We start from the raw sequence: 20,272 nt of genomic DNA, 5'->3' as shown, positions 1-20,272 counted from the left end.
TTAACTGTATGAGTCAAGTTTAAATTTTTGGGACAGACTGGTATTTATTCAAACTTTTCCAACAGTCGAGATCTCCCATCCTGCACCTGAACACTTTCATCATGTGTCGGACTTCTACCTCTCGCCCAGCCACCTGTCCATGGAAAATTGTCTTAAAATTACAATAAAATTCCAGGAAAGTTCAGATAAAATTTCTGGAAAATTGCCATAAAATTCCAGGAAACTTCCCATAAAATTGCAATTTCAGGAAAGTTCGCATAAAATTTCTGGAAAATTGCCATAAGATTCCAGGAAAATTGCAATAAAATTTCAGGACAGTTCCCATAAAATTCCTGGAAGTTTTCCATAAAATTGCAGGAAAGTTCACAAAATTTCTGGAAAACTGCCATAAAATTCCAGGAAACCCCATAAAATTTCTGAAAAATTGCCAAACAATTGTCATAAAATTCCTGTGAAATTGCAATAAAATTTCAGGAAAGTTCACGTAGAATTTCTGGAAATTTTCCATAAAATTCCTGGAAAATTTCCATAAAATTACAAGCAACTTCCCATAATATTGCAGGAAAATTCCCATTACATTTCTGGAAAATTCCCATACAATTGCCATAAAATTCCTCGAATATTCCCATAAAATTGTTGGAACATTCCCATAAAAGTCCCAAAAATAGAATTTCTTTTATGATTTACTTTGCAAAAATTGCAAAAACCTGGACTGTGCATGTCTGATATTTTCCATGTGCCCCTCATGGTCAAACTCCATATCTGAGCTAAATCAGGCCGAGTATCGCTGTGAAGGTGAGTGGAATTTAAACGGATCCAGGTGATGCCTTTTTGCTATCAAATTGCTAAACGCTGCCTAAATCAGTTTTTAGCAGTTAGCTTTTCGCATTGAAAGGCAGATTCGTCCATTAGTCACAAGGCTGTTCAAATACTGTGATAAAATCAGTTTAGAGCTTAGATATCTAAAAATATGAATAAGTGGAAAGCAGTTTCCCCGCTGGAGCAGCTCTACTCTGCTCCGTAGTGAACAGAGAAGGGCGATAAAGTTTCATGCTGTCTCCTGACCGAAGCTGCCCAAGAGATTCACTGGTTGAACTGGAAACACTGGCTCACATCTACAGACACAAATAGAGCTGATCCAAGCCTCCTGCATTAACTGCCGGTATTCCTGTTCAGGAATGACAGAGAATATTCCACTCATGCACCTGAAACTCCTGCAGTGCTGCCAACAGGCCTTTTAGGGCTGCAAGGAACTGGAGATTATTTATAGCATTTATTCTGAAAGTTAGACAACAGAGTAAAATGCAGGAGAAAAATACAAATAACATCAGAAAATGATGAAAATTGTAGAACTGGACGCTAAGACTTTGGTATCTCTGCCTGTATTCCGTCAAACCAACCACACCAAGCAGACTGATGTTGGTGTGTAAAAATCACAGACTAATTGTTAACTCTAATAATTTTCTGAGAACTGTAAATCTGTAGGTGTTAAGTGTTTATTAGCATTACAGAGCCATTACAGAGCCACACAGCGTCACGATCAACCCGAAAAGTGCCATTTGTACAAACAGTTAGCAGATTACGTGATAAGACCAATTATTGCTAAGTTACTCATTGGATTATGCTGAATAAATATGGGGGAACATGTCAAAGAAATGGTTATTCTTACACAGAAAAAAATACATAAAATACCTTCCTAAGAACAACCAGTCTTTGACAGCAAGGTTCTGATAATACGGAAGTGTCAGTACCAGTGTTAAATATGTGGCATCTGTGTCAGAAATCCTGATATAGAATCACAAAAAACAGCATCTTTCTATACAGTTTTGACAAGAGAATATCTTAATAAATGAATCATAAATTAGGATTTGTTTTACACAGATTTAAACACTTAAAGTCATTAAGATGGAAGGAATCGTTACACGGGAATCACTCCTGATTTTAATGATGGTTGAGGTACAGAAGCCTGCACTCTAACCAAACTAAAAGATAAACGTGATGACATCCTTCTATCCTTCCTTATTTCATTTGGAAGCATTCTTTAAACCACATTCAAGAGTTACATTTCTTCTTATTCTTTCTTCTGGGGAAACTTTTGCTCGAGGTACTGATTGCTACATCGAAAAAAACAAAACGATGATGGGAAAAACCAAACTTCCCAGCTAGCGCATGAAATGTAAAGCATGACGTTGAACTAAACTGTACAATCATGGAACTTGCTGAACAAGCAGGACTTGTTCGTTGATGACCGCCATTCTTAAATGCGTGTTAAAAAAATATTCTTTTTTTTGTTGGTTTTAAATACACCCGAGGAAATCTGAAACTTAAGGAAAAGTGCTTCTTTCCACCAGGGACAACAGGCTTAATGTGGTAGAACAAAGGTTATGGCATGGATGTTATGGAGACAACGTGGGATGCTGGAGATGATGAGAGTCTCCCTTTAGTTCACTGCAATGGAAGCGACGGCAGCAGGATCCTCAGGACTCTGTAGCCTCTTTAGCCTGCGCCTTCTTATCCTGCTCATACCTGGTAGAGAAGAAAACATGGAAAAATAACACGCTAAGATTAGATTTGCTTCATATACCGTGAGTCAAGAAGAAACACGTCCAGGATCCAGCAACACATTGATAACATCTACCAATTCATCAGTTTAATGGTTCAGTGCAGTGCACTCTAAGTACAGGAGGTCCTCGGTTTACGGCGTCCTTGACCTACAGCGTTTCATCGTTATGTCAGAACTGGTTACGTGGAACTAGTTGACGAGCGGATAAATACGTCGTCATGCAGTGCTATCAGACAGCTTTGTTTCCATTTTCTGGTTGTACTCCACCTTGGATTGTGCTACATTCACTAACTTTTTATCCTTCATTATGGCTCCCAGCGTAAGTCAGACTCTTCTGATGCTTGGAAGAAAAGGAAAGCCGTCTCCATGGAAGTGAAATTAGATAGAATAAAACGCTGGGACCAGGAAGAAACACAGACCAACATGGGTCACGTTGTAAAAACAGGTCAACATATTGTAGTGACTCTCTGTGATGAATGAGTGAGACTTTATCTGGTTCTCTGCTGGTATATTGAACCTTCATACAGGCTACTGTGGACCGTAGCCAACGACAGAATAACTAGAAAAACCCCATAACTTAACTTAACATAATTAGCCGCCGTTCCCAGCTCTCTCTATTGCTGACTCTCAGCCAATCAGAGGTGAGCTAACTAAACATGGCACGTTCACTGACATTAGGTAAATCTGGAACTGAACAATAAACACTGAAACATCAACATCAACAACAGTATCAGTCCGTTACAATATTCTGTTATCTTCTAGTAAAAGGATGCATTCATGCATGAAAGTCATTGGCATTCATGACTTTATGAAGAACTGATCGATATCATGATGCACGGAACGGATTTGGTTACATTTTCACTGGAGTTCTGACTTATGGTGAAGACCTGCTTACATCTATCAGTAGGAACAGAACTCTGCCGTGAGTGGAGGACCTCCTGTAGTGTTTTACAGTAGCTATGAGCAGCTACACACTTTTTGCAGTGGGTTTTACCTCTCAGGCTAAATCCAGGTTACCCTAAATGGCTAACAACAGCTGCTGAAATCTTAGCACCAGACAGCGAGCGAACTCTGGCTAAACTAAATACTGGAACTTCCTCTGCATAGTTCTGAGGTGAACCATCATTAAAGCTTTTTTCCCTTCAAGAATCACTAGAATTATACATCAGTAGAGCATTAGCAGTAAAATATGATTAGGACTGTACAGCAGTAGGAGCCATGGATGGACTGTTTTACTGTAGGTGAAGATGCATATTAATTGTTGGGTTCTGATCCGTCTCAAGCAAGCATAAGTTATGGCAACTGGACTAACCTCGTGTGAGTCGAAAACGTTTCACCTCTCGTCCAAGAGGCTTCTTCAGTTCGGTTCTGTTCTGGGTTCTGATATTATTTAGTTATCACAGTGAATAGAGGGATCCAGGTGGGAATAATTCAACCTATTATATTATTATATCCGTTCATCTGTCTTGATGTGTTTCATAGTTTGAGAGGGGGTGAGCTGGGCTGTCCTGTTTTTTGTTGGCTGCTATGTTTCTTTGAGTACTTTGATTCTGATTTTGTGCACGTGATCATGACTTGATTATCTTTTTTCTTTAATAAAAGGTTAAATATATTAGTTGGAAATCTCAGTGGATTCTTTAGCGTGTCGGACCAACAGGCCCAGTTTTAGTCCCTCGGTGACTCTGGTTGTGTAGATGGTGTTTATTAGACCAGTTGGTTGAAGTCGCTGCAGGTACGTTTCAGCTTCGTGTCTGAATGAACACACCGGTCACTTTTCTGTTCAGGATGTGAGCAATCTGACATTTCTGTGTGACCTTCAACATGGCACATGTCTGATTAGCATCAATATTCGTCCACAAACATCAGAGAATTATGAAGAACTTTTCAGATTCACTTTGCCTCCAGTTTGAAATCTGCTACAAACTCTGTCCATAAAAATAAAACTGACAGATTAAAGAGACTCGCTGATATAAACTCTAATCCAGATTTGGACAAATAAGAGCTAATGCTGAGTTTGTTGCTTCTGGTTGTTTGTAGGCATTTTTCCTCTGAATATATTTCATATCTGCTGCATCAGACAGCAGCAGGATCCATGAGAGAGGATCCGGACTGGGAGAGCTGCACAGATTTGGTTCAAAATGCTGCAGGTACAAGAAAAAGTTCAAAATACTTCCATACATCCATCCATTAATTATCTAAACACGGCCTAATCCTCATCAGCGTCACCAGTTATCCCAGCTGACTGAGGGTGAAGGTTCACCTGGACAGGTAACAGCCTATGATAGAGACTAACATTCACTTATTTCTTATAATCCTCTGTGCGCTGCCTTGGTAACTGACATCATTCAGTCTGTGATCATTCACTGATCTTATGTTGGTTTTAGGTTAAAAATGTCCACTTAACTTTCAAGCAGCATTTTGATGAAGCTTCTGGTCCGATTTTTTGATCATTTCCCACATTAACCGTTTCATTTCTCAGTCTAAATGCTCATATTTAGTGATCAGGCTTATCAGTTCAGTTAGCTATTAAACTGTAACAGCTGGGAGTTGGCTGTTGTAAATAAAGAATTATTTATCCTAAATGTGTAGATACTGTTTATTAGACCACTTTATAGAAAGGTCCAGTCTGAGCTGGTTGAACAGTTTCCATGTGTTTTAATTCATTCACTGACTCTCAGTTTATTCATGCGTTGCTCCTATTATTTCAGGCCTGAGAGTCCTTCAGCAGGTTTTCCTCTTCATGGCTAACATTTCAGCTCATTTCCAGCTCATTCTCCGGATGGAGTTCAGTCAGTTGTAGCTGTTTATTACACATTTACTCCAGCAGCAGGTCAAATATTAACTTACTGCAGTGCTAAGTGCAAACAGACAGCTACTGTTCACTTATCCTTGCATTACTTGTTATAACTGACTAATTAAATGGTTCCAGTGGCGATAATGAGGTGAGACAACTGACAGGCAGAAGACATGTGAGACTCTTTACTGTGAACTCAGGACAAACACACACCTCCAGATCCTGTACAGCTGGGAGGCTCCAGCACTGCCGACAAAGAAGTTGACAGCAAACAGGTTCCAGTTCTTGGGGATTATAACCAGTGAATATCTGGACCAGATCAGCCCTGGAGGAGGACAACAAGAAGAGTGAAAGTCAAACACACCGACATACTCCTGGAACAGAGTCTACGTTTAGGCAGAGAGGCAACAGATAACAGTTGTTTGAGGAAACGTATTGCAAAAGTGGAATCAACAGACAACCTTTAGCACAGATTCTCTCAGAACACTGAACTAGAACATAAAAACACACAGAAACCAAGAATTCAAGGCAGAGCTGAAGAAATCCACACAATTCACGTTGTTTAAACTCTAATCCAGCATCTGTCAGAGCAGGAAGTGATCTGGAAGGAAGAGCGACTGAAAACTCCAAAACCAGGAAGACTCAGAGCTCTCTACAGAAAGTTTATCTGTGAAACAGAGACTACCTGAGTGCTGAATGTGGACGAACCAAACATGTGCATGTACTACAACAGATGTTTAATATTTTACAACTACAGGAGGTCCTCCACTTATGTCGGAGCGCCGTTCCTACGGATCAACATAAGTTGATTTTCACTTCAAGTCTGAACTCCAGTGAAAATATGACCAAAGGCGTTCCGTGCATCATGATATAAATCACTTCTTCATAAAGTCATGAATACCAACGACTTTCATGCATGTATGAATCATTTTACTGGAAGATAACAGAACATGTTGACCTGTTTTTACAACGTGACCCATGTTGGTCGGTGTTTCTTCCTGGTCCCAGCGTTTTATTCTGTCTAATTTCACTTCCTTGGAGACGGCTTTCCTTTTCTTCCAAGCATCAGAAGAGTCTGACTTACGCTGGGAGCCATAATGAAGGACAAAAAGTTAGTGAATGTAGCACAAGCCAAGGTGGAGTACAACCAGAAAATGGAAACAAAGCTGTCTGATAGCGCCATGATGACGTATTCATCCGCTCCGCTCATCAACTAGTTCCACGTAACCAGTTCTGACGTAACGATGAAACGCTGTAAGTCAAGGACGCCATAAACCGAGGACCTCCAGTATTATTAATCTTCCTGTTGTCCTCATTTACAGGCACCAAGAAATATTGTTTCCTTGTCTGAAAAAAATCAAAAAATTCTGCAAAAAAAATTCTCCAAATTTCTGAAAATTTGCAAAACCTTCAGGAAGAAAATTCCAATAGTTCCTTAAAAGTTTCCCTTAAAAGTTTTATTTAAAAAAAAAAAAAAATCCCCCATAAAATTGGCAAGAAAATTCTTGTAAATATTTTCAAAAAATGAGTAAAAATCTTCCAAAAAATCCTGAAAAAAAATCTAGTCATTACAAATATATGAGTAAAACTTCTAATATTTCTAATATTTTCTAATATTTTAAAATCAACCAAAATCCAGCGAATTTCGCTGGATTTTGGTTGATTTTTGTGAATGTTCTTAAGAAACATTTTTAACATTTTTTTTCACCAAAAAATGTTCAAAGATTTCCCAAAAACGTAGAAAATGTGGATATCGGAAGTTTAACCATGAAAAAATATATATTTTTCTACATTTTCAAACTTTAAAACGGGTCAGTTTTGACCCGCAGGACAACAGGAGGGTTAAATTGTGAATTAACTAGAGGAACATTAATGTGTCTTTGCTGCTGCAGAGGTTTCTATTTCTTCTGACTTTGAAACCTCCAGACAAACATTTAAATCACACAATTTCCATTTGAAATGAAAACTAAATGCACGTCTTAATCTGATATAGTCTTAAGAATCTGATTAAAATCTCTTCTCACCTGTGGCTGTCAGCACTGCAGACTGGGAAGTGCTGAGTTTTTCTGCAGGTCGAGTCATATCAGCCAAACCAGCGAAAACCAGACCCTGGAGAGGAGAAACCACACCATCTTTACTCCATCACATTCAGAAACATCTCCTACCTCTACACAAACTCAATGTTTATTCTGTCTTTTCTGATCTTTACCTTTGCTTTGTGAAGTAAATTGTGACAATGGAGACTGAGACTAGTCACTTACCCATTTAAACATCGGGGCCCAGAAGAAAACTGTTTTTGGACCTAGAATAAAAAGGAAATGTTACATTTGGCAGGTAAATGGATTCTACACCGTTCACAGTTTTCCAAGATGCTCCCTCTGAGGTAACTGACTTTCTAATGGATGTGAAGATAAAACCTGATTCCAGATGGTTGAGACATCAGCGTGTCCGAATCCAATCTAGGCTCACTCAAAGTTAATTAGGTCGGTCCCATTTTTTTTATAGCAAGAGGAAGAAAAATGGGAGAAAACACAGAAAGCTGGTGGCCTGGAATCTACTTTCCAGATTTAATATTATCAAATGCCAGATTAGGTTTGAGTTTATTCAGGAACAGCATCACTATTACAGAGTTTCCCAACCAGAAAGGCCTGATGAATACATTTTTATGCTGTGAAATGTCCCACTCTGTATAGATCTCGATCACAAAAAAAACATGATCTGTGTCAAAAAGATTCTATACTCCACTATTTCACTTTACTCTGTTGATATACTGCTATTCCATTTTCTATCAAAATATTACTGTCTTTTAGTATTGCCCTCAAAAATCCAGTCCTGGCTGGGTTGTAGTCTACATGGTAAGCAACGCACAAAACACCAACACAACCATCAAACTGATGCTGTGAAAGTCTTTATATTCAAACAAACCCTTCCATAACTCCATCAAATAGGTTTCAGGTACACAAGACATGACATTAAAGGATATGATCGAAGGAATTCTCACTGTTTTTTGAGATTTTATTATTTTAAAAATATCAACGGACTCATTAGGAAAGTAACTAGTGAATTAATAAGTCATAAAATGAGCTGCCACGTGACAACTGTGTTGAATTTTGTCTTCTTTTCATACTTTTGAAGTTCATTCAAACACAAAACGCCTCAATAAGCTTAATGCCAAGTCGGCTTTAAAACATCCGTGTTGCAATATAATAACTAGGGCTGTCAAAATTAACGGCTTAAAGCGGATTAATCCATCATCATAATTAATCTGATTAAAAAGTTTAATCGTTTGACAGCACTAGTAATAACAAAATATCATCAGATCACACACACATCATCAGGTCCTCCTGCTAATGTACATTCCTAAACGTCTCTAGTCGTTGACATGTGTAAAGTTTTGAAGCTCATGAATGTTATTCCAGGAGAAATGACATGATATGGTTATATTTTACAGTTTTTCTCCCTTAGATGTTTGACATTCCTCCCAGCGGTTAAAAAGATCAGCCCAAAAACTGCATGGTTTGGCCCGAGCATCTGCACAACAGAAACTTTAGAGCTTCCAACTCACTGGAAGAAGACTGGCATGAAGTTAATGAGCTGCAGGACTGAGAGGAAAAGCTGCTGGTCTGGACTGATGCAGGCTAAATACAAAGTAGGACGTCTGTCACCACAAATCATCTGTGAGGGAGGTGGCTTCTGTCGCCGCCCCTTCATACCTGCTCACAAAGTTGTCCTTGACTCCAGCAGCCTTTGATAGAAAAACAAAGGCTGGATAGGATCCAGGTTCTCCTTAACCTCAAACAACCTCAGAGTCCAAACCAGTTCAAATTCAGTTTATTCAGGGCTCTAACGCCAAACTAATGCAAAATAAGGCCTTCATGAAGGTTAAACTGTTGGTTTAACTGTTTTAGAGAGTTTTGTTAATGTTTTGTGAGTGTATTTTGTGCAGATGTTAAAGTCCATTATTCTAGGAGGTGGATTTAGAACAGGAGGGTGAAGGTACAAGTAGATGAAAAGTTCAACACTGGATCACAATCCCTGAACAGATGAGGAATGGAGTAAATTAGGACCAGATGATTAGTTTATTACCGGATTAACAGACTGAGAGAAAATTCATCTGTAATAATGACGTTTAATATATAATATTTTTCGCATTTGTTATGTTGTTTCACTTCTTCAGTTAGTTGAACAAAACAAGACGTACGAAATGTCACCTTGGGATTATTTTTATATCTCTTGGACCAAACGGTTATTCCCTCAGAAATAACTGCATTATGGATGTGATCCGGTTTGAATCTAACAGCTGATCTAATAGTTAGCAATAAACAAGCGTCAAAAGTCCAGCATTAGTTGAGTCAACATTGCTGAACATGTGATCTCCAGACCAGTCTGTCTGCTGGATTTAAACCAGTAACAACACTATCAGGACTGGTTGAAATGTTGAGTAAATTCATACGTTCTCCTGTTCTTCCCTCTGAATCCTGTCAACACAATAAACACAACAGCTCTAGACTTTAGCTCCATAAACTCAGCTCTGATTCACACTGAGCTCCTTATCAGCTGTTATCCGCAGATTAGGGTCTCCAGAACCAACACTGGCTCAGGAAAACTATGACTTTCAGACTGGACTGTAGTTGGAGGTTTATTCTCTGGAGAATGTGGTCCAGATAGGTTTGTAGGTCCACATCACCTCCACATAAACCCAACCAGTCCCAGACCCAGAGCTACCCAGGCTGCTAATGAAGGAGCTGAACGGGGCTTTTACCTGCCGGGTGGTTGTACAGAGGTCTCAGTTTGGCGGGCAGAATGTGCTCGATCCTGTCCAGGATGCGGTGGTAGGAGGCTCTGAGGGCGGCCATGGTTCTGGTTCAGAGGAGAGGAAGCTAGCTGGCTAACGGTTAGCTCGACAGGTGTCTGTCCTTGGAAAGCTACGGACTTTAAAAAGCTTTAGTCAGTGGGTAGGATGTAAATAAACCCCAGGCAGCTTTAAAGCTGTGAGAGGATGCTGCTGTCCTCCTGCCGACCTTCTCCCGGGGCTCTGGGACCGGGTTAGCTCTGCTATTTGCTCCGCTATTAGCTTCTCTCTGACCCGCCAGGAGGTGACTTTCTGCTGTGCGGCGCAACCTATCGCACAAGGGGCGGGGCTATAAAGGTTTACGCTATTATCATTGGTCGGCCCGATTAGAGCCCCGATATGATTGGTTTACAGAAGAGCGTTACTTTTCTTGTCCGGTGTCTCCCAACTGGCGACCAAAGAGAAAACAAAAGAAATTTATGAAAATATATATTAAAAACAAAAAACCTGATTCAAAGGAACGAAAACTTTATTTTTCTGTAACTTTTGAATCTATTGATTTATTCTAAATTTTTTGTTGATTAGTTTACTTGAGAGGGAAAATGCTCATTTAGCAAAAGAAAAATGTCTTGCTAATTAAATGTACAAATATTTACTTATTTGTACATTTACTATACATTAATGCTGTGTGTGTGCGTGTGTGTGTGCGTGTGTGTGCGTGTGTGTGTGTGTGTGTGCGTGTGTGCGTGTGTGCGTGTGTGTGTGTGTGTGTGTGTGTGTGTTTAATGTTTAATTTTTTTTATAAACTGTTGAGACGTGGAGGGCACCTGCTTGATGCTGAGGGCAGGGGGCAGGTGCTCTAGCACCACCTGGTGTCTATCTGAGCACATCACTGTTTTTGGGAAATCGAACATTTTTTGGTGGAAAAAAATGTTTAAAATGTTTCTTAAGACCATTCACAAAAAAATCTACCAAAATCTAGCGAATTTTTTTCTGAATGTTATTAAAGAAAATATCAGAAGTTTTACTGATATATATGGAATCACTTTAGATATTTTTAGGATTTTTTGGAAGATTTTTACTAATTTTTTGAAAATATTTACAAGAATTTTCTTGCCAAATTTGCAGGATTGTTTTGAAAATAAAACTTTTGAGGGAAATTTTTAAGGAATTATTAGAATTTTCTTCCTGAAGGTTTTACAAATTTTCAGAAATTTTGTAATTCTTTGGCTGAATTTTTGGATTTTTTTCAGACAAGGAAACAATATTTTTTGGTGCCATAAATGAGGACAACAGGAGGGTTAATAACTGAGGAAGAAGCAGAACTACAGCCTCTGTGGCTGATTATAATAATCTGTCTCCCCGCATACACTCCTCTCCGTCGGCTCAGATTTCACAAAACAAGCGCTCCCGTTTTCCCTTTCAAATTCCGCAATGTCTCGCGTTGTTTTGCCCCAGCTGACCGCTAGCAGGAATAAAGCGGCTAGGCTAGCAGGTCGGACAGTTAGCAGCCGAAGACCCGGAGACCAGCAGCAGCAGCAGCAGGGTCAGGGTTAGATAAACCCTGGAGGACGGCGGAGACCAGCAGCAGTCGGGCTAAAGTCTGGAGACCAGCAGCAGGGTTAGGGCTAGGTAAACCCCGGAGACCAGCAGCAGGGTTAGGGCTAGGTAAACCCCGGAGACCAGCTGCAGCAGCGAGTCTTTCCCTTCCAGCGATGCTAACGCCGAGTGCCGCCGCCAGCTAACGACCCACGGGGACCGAGCTCCACGGAAAACCCACGATAGATAGAAGTTGACATCAGAGGGTTAGCTTAGTTCAATGTTATTGACAATTAAAACCACAGATGGTCACGATGTCCTGCTCTGGAAACCTGGTCTGGGATGTAAATAAACGCTTGATTGGATACAACCAGCCCAACAGCATCAGGACCAACTACCTAGGTAAGAATAAACCAGCTCAGAGCTGACAGGACAGGAGGGCAGGGACTGACTTAGTGGAGATAAACAACCTGCAGACTGTGGTAGCGGTGCTGGATCAGATTAAGTGGCAGCAGGACTGAACATCAGACCTTCAGACTGAGCTTCAGAACATCAGACCTTCAGACTGAGCTTCAGACCATCAGACTGAACCTCAGACCATCAGACCACCTGATCATAACACCATCAGACCTTCAGACTGAGCTTCAGACCATCAGACCTTCAGACTGAGCTTCAGACCTTCAGACTGAGCTCCAGACCTTCAGACTGAGCTCCAGACCATCAGACTGAACCTCAGACCATCAGACAACCTGATCATAACACCATCAAACCTTAAAACTGAGCTTCAGACCTTCAGACTGAGCTTAAGAACCTTCAGACTTCCTGATCATATCACTGAGCTGCAGCTTCTTCTCTACAGTCCCAGTAAATACACCAGCCTCTATATCTAATTTCCGCTGTAAAGGAGCAGATCTGGAGCTGAAATGCTCCGTAGATGGATTAGGTGTCATCCTCAGCAGATAGCTCTCCAGGCTGTGAGGTTATGGATCATTTTTATTTATTTATGGTGCAGAATAGATGCAGTTTCAGTGCCGTCCCAGGGTTGTACCTCAGACTGAGCAGGAAGTAAGTCTCTATCTGCACTTTAAGCTGGAGTATGAAACGATGCACTCAGAGCTGGATCGATCATGAAATGTGTTTCTGAAAGCCCAGCGTGTTATAAAGAGTTTTAGATCTGCAATAGATATGAAACTCTGTCAGAAACGTATGTTCCACAGCTGGCAGGAATGGAAATGAGCGCACAGAAACGTGCAAATTCTGCTCATTAAATAAAAGAATAAATAGAGCTTTGAGCAGAAAGATCACGATGTTTTGACATTTATTATTTTCTCCTTTGCTTCCAGACAGGAGCGCTTATCAGTAATAAGGGGTCCCTGAAGGCTGATAGATTAAAGGTGGCTGTACTCTTACCTTAAAGAGCAGAACAACACTAACAAAAATCAATATTTTAAATCAAAACAGTTACAAGAACAATAAAATAGTCCATTAATTACAGAATGTATGTGGAAACACTTTATATTTGATTTATTTCTGAAATAAATGTTCCCACATGCAGCTAAATAACAGCTCTAAACTTTACAGGCTACTCTTAAAACACATTTCTAGAGAATAATAATAATACTGATGACCACGTTTAGTTTCCATTCATTGAAATATGTGTGTCAGAGCCGTCTCATCGATAAAAACCCTCGTCTACATCCTGCAGAGCTCTCAGCTGATCTGTTCTGTGTCTAGAAGCAGCATCCAGGCTTTTCTCTCCTATTTCTATTTCATCAGGGATTAAGGCTTTTCTCTTTGCATTTAATGAAGTTAAATCTGGAACAATTTATCCATATCCTGTGCTGTAGCTGCTGTTATTTTTACTCATGTATAATTTAGATTAGATTTTATGTTACATTTTATGCCTTTAAAATAGTATATATGTTCATATCTTGTTTTGCTTCACACAGATTCCCAGTGGAGGTTTGTTGTGTAAATGTAGCCATTTGATGTGGTTAAAATACAATTCACACAGTTTTACGTCCCTCCTGTGTTCAGGTAGTCAACAGGTGTTCTACCAAATATCTTTCTGTGAAGTCACAACGTCCCATCTATGGACGCTCTGTGATCTGTCGTCCCCAAAGTATGATCTGAACTGAAGAAAGCTTTTAGGTTTTCTGCTCCTGATGCTTGGAGTACATTACAACCTGAACTTCCAGCCATTGTTCCACTGAATGAGTTTAAAGTTCTGGTGAAATCATTACAGTCTACTTGGTCTGTGTGCATGTTTTAATGTTAGTTTTATCTGTTGTTTGCTGTTGTTTTGATGGGACTAACCTGGTTAAATAAATGATCATAAAAAATAAAAAAAAAAAAACAGGGCAAAGCTACAAATTGACAGGTATGGTGTAGATATTTAAATTTTTCTTTCAACGTAAACAGGATAACGCTGTCAGACAGAAAGCTTTCTAAAACAGACTCGTGTCTGCAGTGAATCCTGTCAGCGGTTGAATGAAGATTTATCGGCCAGTAGACGTGAGGAAGGTGCCTCCCAGGTTTAGTCAGTGCTGCTTTTAGCCTGACTGAGATCTAGTCAGAGCTGTTGTTGTGTATGCTGCAGAGATGTGGGGTCACAGCAGGATATATTTAGCCTTAAGGAGGGTGGGAGGTTTGCATTCCAGTCAAACATCCAGCGAGTTCAAAGGAATAATATTCCTCTGTATCGTAGCATTTATCCACAGTGGATGCTGTTTTACATAGTCATAGAAAATCCACAAACTTTTAGGGTCAATCTGAGGGACTTCTGAAGTCCATGGGATATATCTGCATACATTTAAATTAAAAATACTAAAAACAAATGTTTTTATGTTCATTATGATCATGTCTTTACAAATTCCATCATTATTTATTATGGAAACAATCACTTATTAATAAAAATGACTGGATATCACTGAAATGTCAACTAAATAAGCGTCTGAATTTAATACCAACCACCTTCTAATGAGCTAAACAATAATAAAATGAGCTGATTCAGAAATAGTTTGGATTGTGTTCTTTTATTAAGTTGAGATAATCATGACAGATATTTCTTTTCTATAAGCGGCTATGTTGAGTTTAGGAATGAAAACGGCAAAAATGTCAACTATGACACAAAAAGTCCTGCAGTTATATTTTGTTAATATATATTATATATATTATTATACATTGACCCGTATGAACAAAAGGGAGTGAAGGAAACACAAAGACACGTTAAAACACAGAAAATGATGCAGCTGTTTGTAGAAATATAACAACTAAATGCATGAATTTCAATTCAATTTAAGTCACATTTTTATCTCCAGATTTAACGGACCAAACACCGATATGTGTCGTTAGGCTGAGATATAATTAATCTTTTAGTCAAAAACTGTTTTGATGATTAAAAAAGAACGTTTAAATAGTTGTACTACTTTCATGTGTTTTATATTGTGGTAAATTGATGCCATGACTTTGATTTATTTGATTGTTTTTTCAGTTTTTAGGCTTTCAGTTGGACTAGTCAGCACATATATAGATGTAGCTCTGCATTGTGAAAACTGTAAAGAACATTTTTTTTACTTAATTCAGTAAACAATTGGTGATAAAACATTATCTGATGGTGACAGTGAATATTCACGTGGCTGTCTTTCACAAACATGTTTTAAATTTGTTTCTTTTGAACCAAAACTTGTAAATTGTACATTTCTTTTTAATACAGATTATCTGCAAGTCTTGAAAAATCAGCTCCATCAACAAATAATTTTATTATCACACAGAAAAAGATTAAAAATAGCTTTAAATGTATTAAATTTAAACAGTTTTAAACCCCAAATCCCAATGGTAGTTCGGAAAGGCATGTTATCTTTTAATAAATCACAAAATAACACGATTTATTAGAGCTAGAAACTGTAAAAGCAGAAATAATTCTCAGATTTTCTAACGGTCCTTGAACTACTCATGCTGTTCCGTTGGAAACCTTGATGAAATCTAAGCTTCAAATCGAGACATTCTATCATTATCAATTTATTTAAAAATTTGCCAACAATAATCCCTTTGTACAAACCTAACTCTAAACAAAAACAACATTTCTGTCTGAGCTACAACAAACAGAACATGTTGATAACTTCAGGGATTTCTCGGCTGAACTGCAGGCCGTTTAGAGAGCAGATTATAGATAAGCATGGAAACAAATCAGAGATGGAAGCAGTGATATCTGCAGTGAAATCTGCAGTAATATCTGCAGTAATATCTGTAATATCTGTAGTGATATCTGCAGTACAATCTGCAGTGATATCTGTAGTGATATCTGTAGTAATATCTGCAATGATATCTGGAGTGATATCTGCAGTAATATCTGCAGTGTTATCTGTAATGATATCTGTAATGATATCTGCAATGATATCTGGAGTGATATCTGCAGTAATATCTGCAGTGTTATCTGTAATGATATCTGTAATGATATCTGCAATGATATCTGGAGTGATATCTGCAGTAATATCTGTAGCAATATCTGCAGTCGACACAGTAGATCACAGAGTGTTACTGTCCCGTCTGGAATCTATTATTGGTATTAAGGGTCCAGCACTAGAGTGGTTCCATTCATATTTATCGAACAGATCATTTTCTGTTCACATTGGTCCCCACCAGTCCAAATCTGCTCCTCTCAGCAGTGGTGTGCCTCAGGGTTCCATTTTGGGCCCGATTTTATTTGCTATTTATTTGCTGCCCCTGGGATCTATTTTAAGGAGGTACAACATTTCCTTTCATTGTTTTGCAGATGCTTTACAAATATATGTCCCATTGAGACCAAACTCTACATCCATTGAATCTCTGCAAAATTGTCTGAGAGAAATGAAGGATTGGTTGGCTCTAAATTCCCTGTGCCTAAATCAACAAAAAACTGAAATTGTTGTTTTTGGTGACTTGTCTCTTCTAGAGGGTGTGGATAGTGCACTTGGTCCTTTGTCCTCTTTCAGTAGACCATTTGTGAAAGATCTTGGTGTGTACTTAGATTCTGGCTTTACTCTGGAAAAACAAATCAATGCCGTAGTCAAAAACTGTTTTTTTCAGCTACGTCTGCTTGCTAAAGTCAAATCATACTTGCCTCCAAGAGACTTTGAGAGAGTGATGCACATGTTTATTACAGTACGCTTGGACTACTGTAATTCTCTTTATGTTGGTTTGGGCCAAGCCTCAATTCATAGGCTACAGATGGTCCAAAACGCTGCTGCCCGTTTAGTGACTGGAACTAAACGGTACCAACACATCACTCCAGTCTTGTCATCATTGCACTGGCTCCCAGTTCGCCAGAGAATTGATTTTAAAATTGCTCTCATGGTTTTTAAATGTCTAAATGGCCTGGCGCCTTCATATTTGTGTGACTTACTGTCCATTCGCAAACCTGCGAGAACTCTGAGGTCCTCATCCCAGCTACTCTTGGATGTTCCCAGGACCAAATTTAAGAAAAGCAGAGGTCAGCGAGCCTTTTCTTTTGTCGGTCCCACTCTGTGGAATAGTTTACCTCCACATGTCAGAGCTGCTGAGTCACTTGAGCACTTTAAATCTCTTGTTAAGACGCACCTTTTCTCCCTGGCTTTTTAATCATCAGATGTGCTGAATATGTTATTTTATTTGCATAGTATAATTTATGTTTTTATTCTGTTTTTATGACTTTGCTAATTTTAAAGTTATGTGTCATCTTTTAGTGTATTTTATTGTTGTGAAGCACTTTGGGCTTTTTTAGTTGTAAATGTGCTATATAAATAAAGTTGACATTGACATTGCAGTGATATCTGTAATGATATCTGTAATGATATCTGTAGTGATATCTGTAGTGATATCTGCAGTACAATCTGCAATGATATCTGGAGTGATATCTGCAGTGATATCTGTAGTGATATCTGCAGTTTGTGGATCCAGAATTATTTTCCAGACTAGCAGTGACTTTTCTTTTACTTGAACTTCCACCTTTTTGTTTCCCTTTTCTATTGAGCATTGTAACTGAGACGCTGCACTGAAGACGTTTCTGAGTAAATTTCCCCGCTGTGGGATCAATACAGGTTTAATCTATCTAATCTATATCTACACTATATTGCCAAAAGTATTTGCTCACCCATCCAAATAATCAGAATCAGGTGTTCCAATCACTTCCATGTCCACAGGTGTATAAAATCAAGCACCTAGGCTGCAGACTGCTTTTACAAACATTTGTGAAATAATGGGTCGCTCTCAGGAGCTCAGTGAATTCCAGCGTGAAACTGTGATAGGATGCCTCCTGTGCAACAAATCCAGTCGTGACATTTCCTGGCTCCTAAATATTCCACAGTCAACTGTCAGCTGTATTATAAGAAAGTGGAAGTTTGTGGGAACGACAGCAACTCAGCCACCAAGTGGTAGGACACGTAAACTGACAGATACTGAGGAGCATAGTGCCAAGAGGTGGCCAACTTTCTGCAGAGTCAATCGCTACAGACCTTCAAACTTCATGTGTCCTTCAGATTAGCTCCAGAACAGTGCTTCAGCAGAGAGCTTCATGGAATGGGTTTCCATGGCCCAGCAGCTGCATCCAAGCCATACATCACCAAGTGCAATGCAAAGCGTGGGATGCAGTGGTGTAAAGCACGCTGCCACTGGACTCTAGAGCAGTGGAGACGCGTTCTCTGGAGTGACCAATCACGCTTCTCCATCTGGCAGTCTGATGGACCTGCATGCCTAGGTGCTTGATTTTATACACCTGTGGCCATGATTGGAACACCTGATTCTGATTATTTGGATGGGTGAGCCAATACTTTTGGCAATATAGTGTATCATCATTCTGAAGTCTGTCCTTGAGTGTTTGTGAGGATTTAGTCAAACTACAGCTGGTTTTCTACATAAATGAGCTCCAACAAACTTCCCTATCCTGAGTTTCTAATAGTCTGAGTCCTTCAGATATCTATGTAGGCTAACCCTACCCTAAATGAGCTTCTATCAAACCTGAATGACTTTCTGATGACACTTAAACATTGACTGCTGCTGGGTAGCAGAAAATCCTGAAATCTGAGCTGTCCGACTGCTTTTTCTTTACTTATTGTCTCCCTGTAGAGCAGCATCAGTAGTTCTGGAGGTTTAGTTTCTGTTGGTGAATGAATAATACAGCACAGGTACAGAAATACTCAATTCAAATGTTAAATGTGACATTTTATTCCAGCCTGCTGCACTTAACTAAAGTGAAGCTGGATGGATAGGATGGAGATAGAAACTGTACAGCATTTTAAAATGTGCATGTCCTCTGTGTTCACAGGTAGAAGAGAGTTCGTCCAGAGGCTGAAACTTGAAGCGACTCTGAATGTACACGACGGCTGCGTAAGTTCCCCGCTGTTTTCCTCTCGTCGGTAGTTCAGTTTTTCCTCAGTCAGCCCGTGAAGCAGATCTTTGACTGCAGGTCAGCTGGTTAATGCCTGAGAGAAACATGAAGCTGAACAACAGTCACACGTCCTGCAACACTATCAGCAGAACGGCAGTCCGTCCAGAACTACAACCTGACCCTGGGCTGCACAGAGCTGCTCCCTGCTCAACACAAACCACTAGTCCCACATGTTTTCATGAATATATCAGCTGATTAATTAGCAACAAGCTGAGAGATTTAGTGTTAAAACTTTGGATATAAAGCAGTAATTTACCAGCAGAAAAGTAGTAGTGACTGCAGTACTTAGATGTATTAGTACCAGCAAAGTATTTCATCTTTATCTTAAAAATGACAAGAAACTGAGGTGACATTAGAACAGAAATGTCGAAAATGAAATGTTCTGAAATAACCTCGCTGTTGTCTAGTTTGTCCACCAGAGACTATTTTCATTTGTCTGCTGTAGAAGAGCAGCTTGGTACAATTATTATTATTATTATGCAGTTGTTAAAGACACTTCAGGAAATCTGACCAGAAGTGTTTCTAATGTGCTGATTATTATATTATAATCTATGGTGGTCCTCGTCTGTCGGGGGCTTAGTGAAGTACATACCATATTTATTTTAGTGTTTATAAATATTTTAAGGATTTATAAACCCTCCCAACACTCTTATTAACCTTTCCCACACACTTATAAACACTTCCTACACTCTTAAACCTACGTCATTTTAACAACATATAATTCTACAATAAATATAATAATATAATAAAATTATTGTATTTTAATTCTACATAGTCTCTCACCGGTGAATAAACTGCAGCTTAAATGATGAAGATGATGATGAAGTAGGGCACACTGAGAATGCAGGAGACTGATGCTACGATCTCTGAGCCAATCAGAGCCCAGCGCTGTACACTGCACATTTTATTTACATTTAATATTCTTTTAATATGTTTTAATCATTATTTTAAAAATATTTTTATATTGTTTTTTTTAGGCTAGAACATGCTTATTTTACCGCAGTAATAATTCAAATGATATATAAAGATACCTATATACCACAAAATCCTGCCATATCGTGAAAAATCCACGATGCCAGATAGAATTTAAAAATTGTGATACTGAGACTGAAATGTGATGTGGAGAAGAACTGCTGTTTGCTCATGTTTGTTCATTCTGACTGAAGATTTAGATTCAACTGT

General features: G+C 39.0%; 2 protein-coding genes across 6 annotated transcripts in view; one reads left to right on the top strand and one right to left on the bottom strand.

Annotated features, from left to right (window-relative positions):
- Positions 1–1,480: 1,480 nt before the first annotated feature.
- On the bottom strand, positions 1,481–10,472 carry mpc2b (mitochondrial pyruvate carrier 2b). The gene is made up of 5 exons (XM_023294654.3): positions 10,120–10,472; positions 7,619–7,659; positions 7,382–7,466; positions 5,571–5,682; positions 1,481–2,526 (listed from the first exon to the last, which is right to left on the bottom strand). Exons 1-5 carry the CDS (start codon positions 10,211–10,213, stop codon positions 2,478–2,480), a joined length of 381 nt encoding a protein of 126 aa, XP_023150422.1. The 5' UTR covers positions 10,214–10,472; the 3' UTR covers positions 1,481–2,477.
- Positions 10,473–11,615: 1,143 nt separating this feature from the next.
- dcaf6 (ddb1 and cul4 associated factor 6) overlaps positions 11,616–20,272 on the top strand; it is a 48,658-nt gene continuing 40,001 nt past the window's right edge. For 4 of the 5 annotated variants that reach the window (XM_023294643.3, XM_023294634.3, XM_023294626.3 and 1 more), the window contains exons 1-2: positions 11,617–12,090; positions 18,968–19,029. In XM_023294643.3, the coding sequence (XP_023150411.1) occupies positions 11,994–12,090; positions 18,968–19,029 (159 nt within the window). In that variant the 5' untranslated portion in view covers positions 11,617–11,993. Of the gene's footprint in view, positions 12,091–18,967; positions 19,030–20,272 lie in introns of all 5 variants that reach the window. The other variant, XM_055014958.1, reaches the window with a different exon arrangement.

Source organism: Amphiprion ocellaris, chromosome 11 (assembly GCF_022539595.1).
Source record: "Amphiprion ocellaris isolate individual 3 ecotype Okinawa chromosome 11, ASM2253959v1, whole genome shotgun sequence".
In the NCBI taxonomy this organism is placed as follows: domain Eukaryota; kingdom Metazoa; phylum Chordata; class Actinopteri; family Pomacentridae; genus Amphiprion; species Amphiprion ocellaris.
This window is presented reverse-complemented; position numbering and strand designations above follow the sequence as displayed.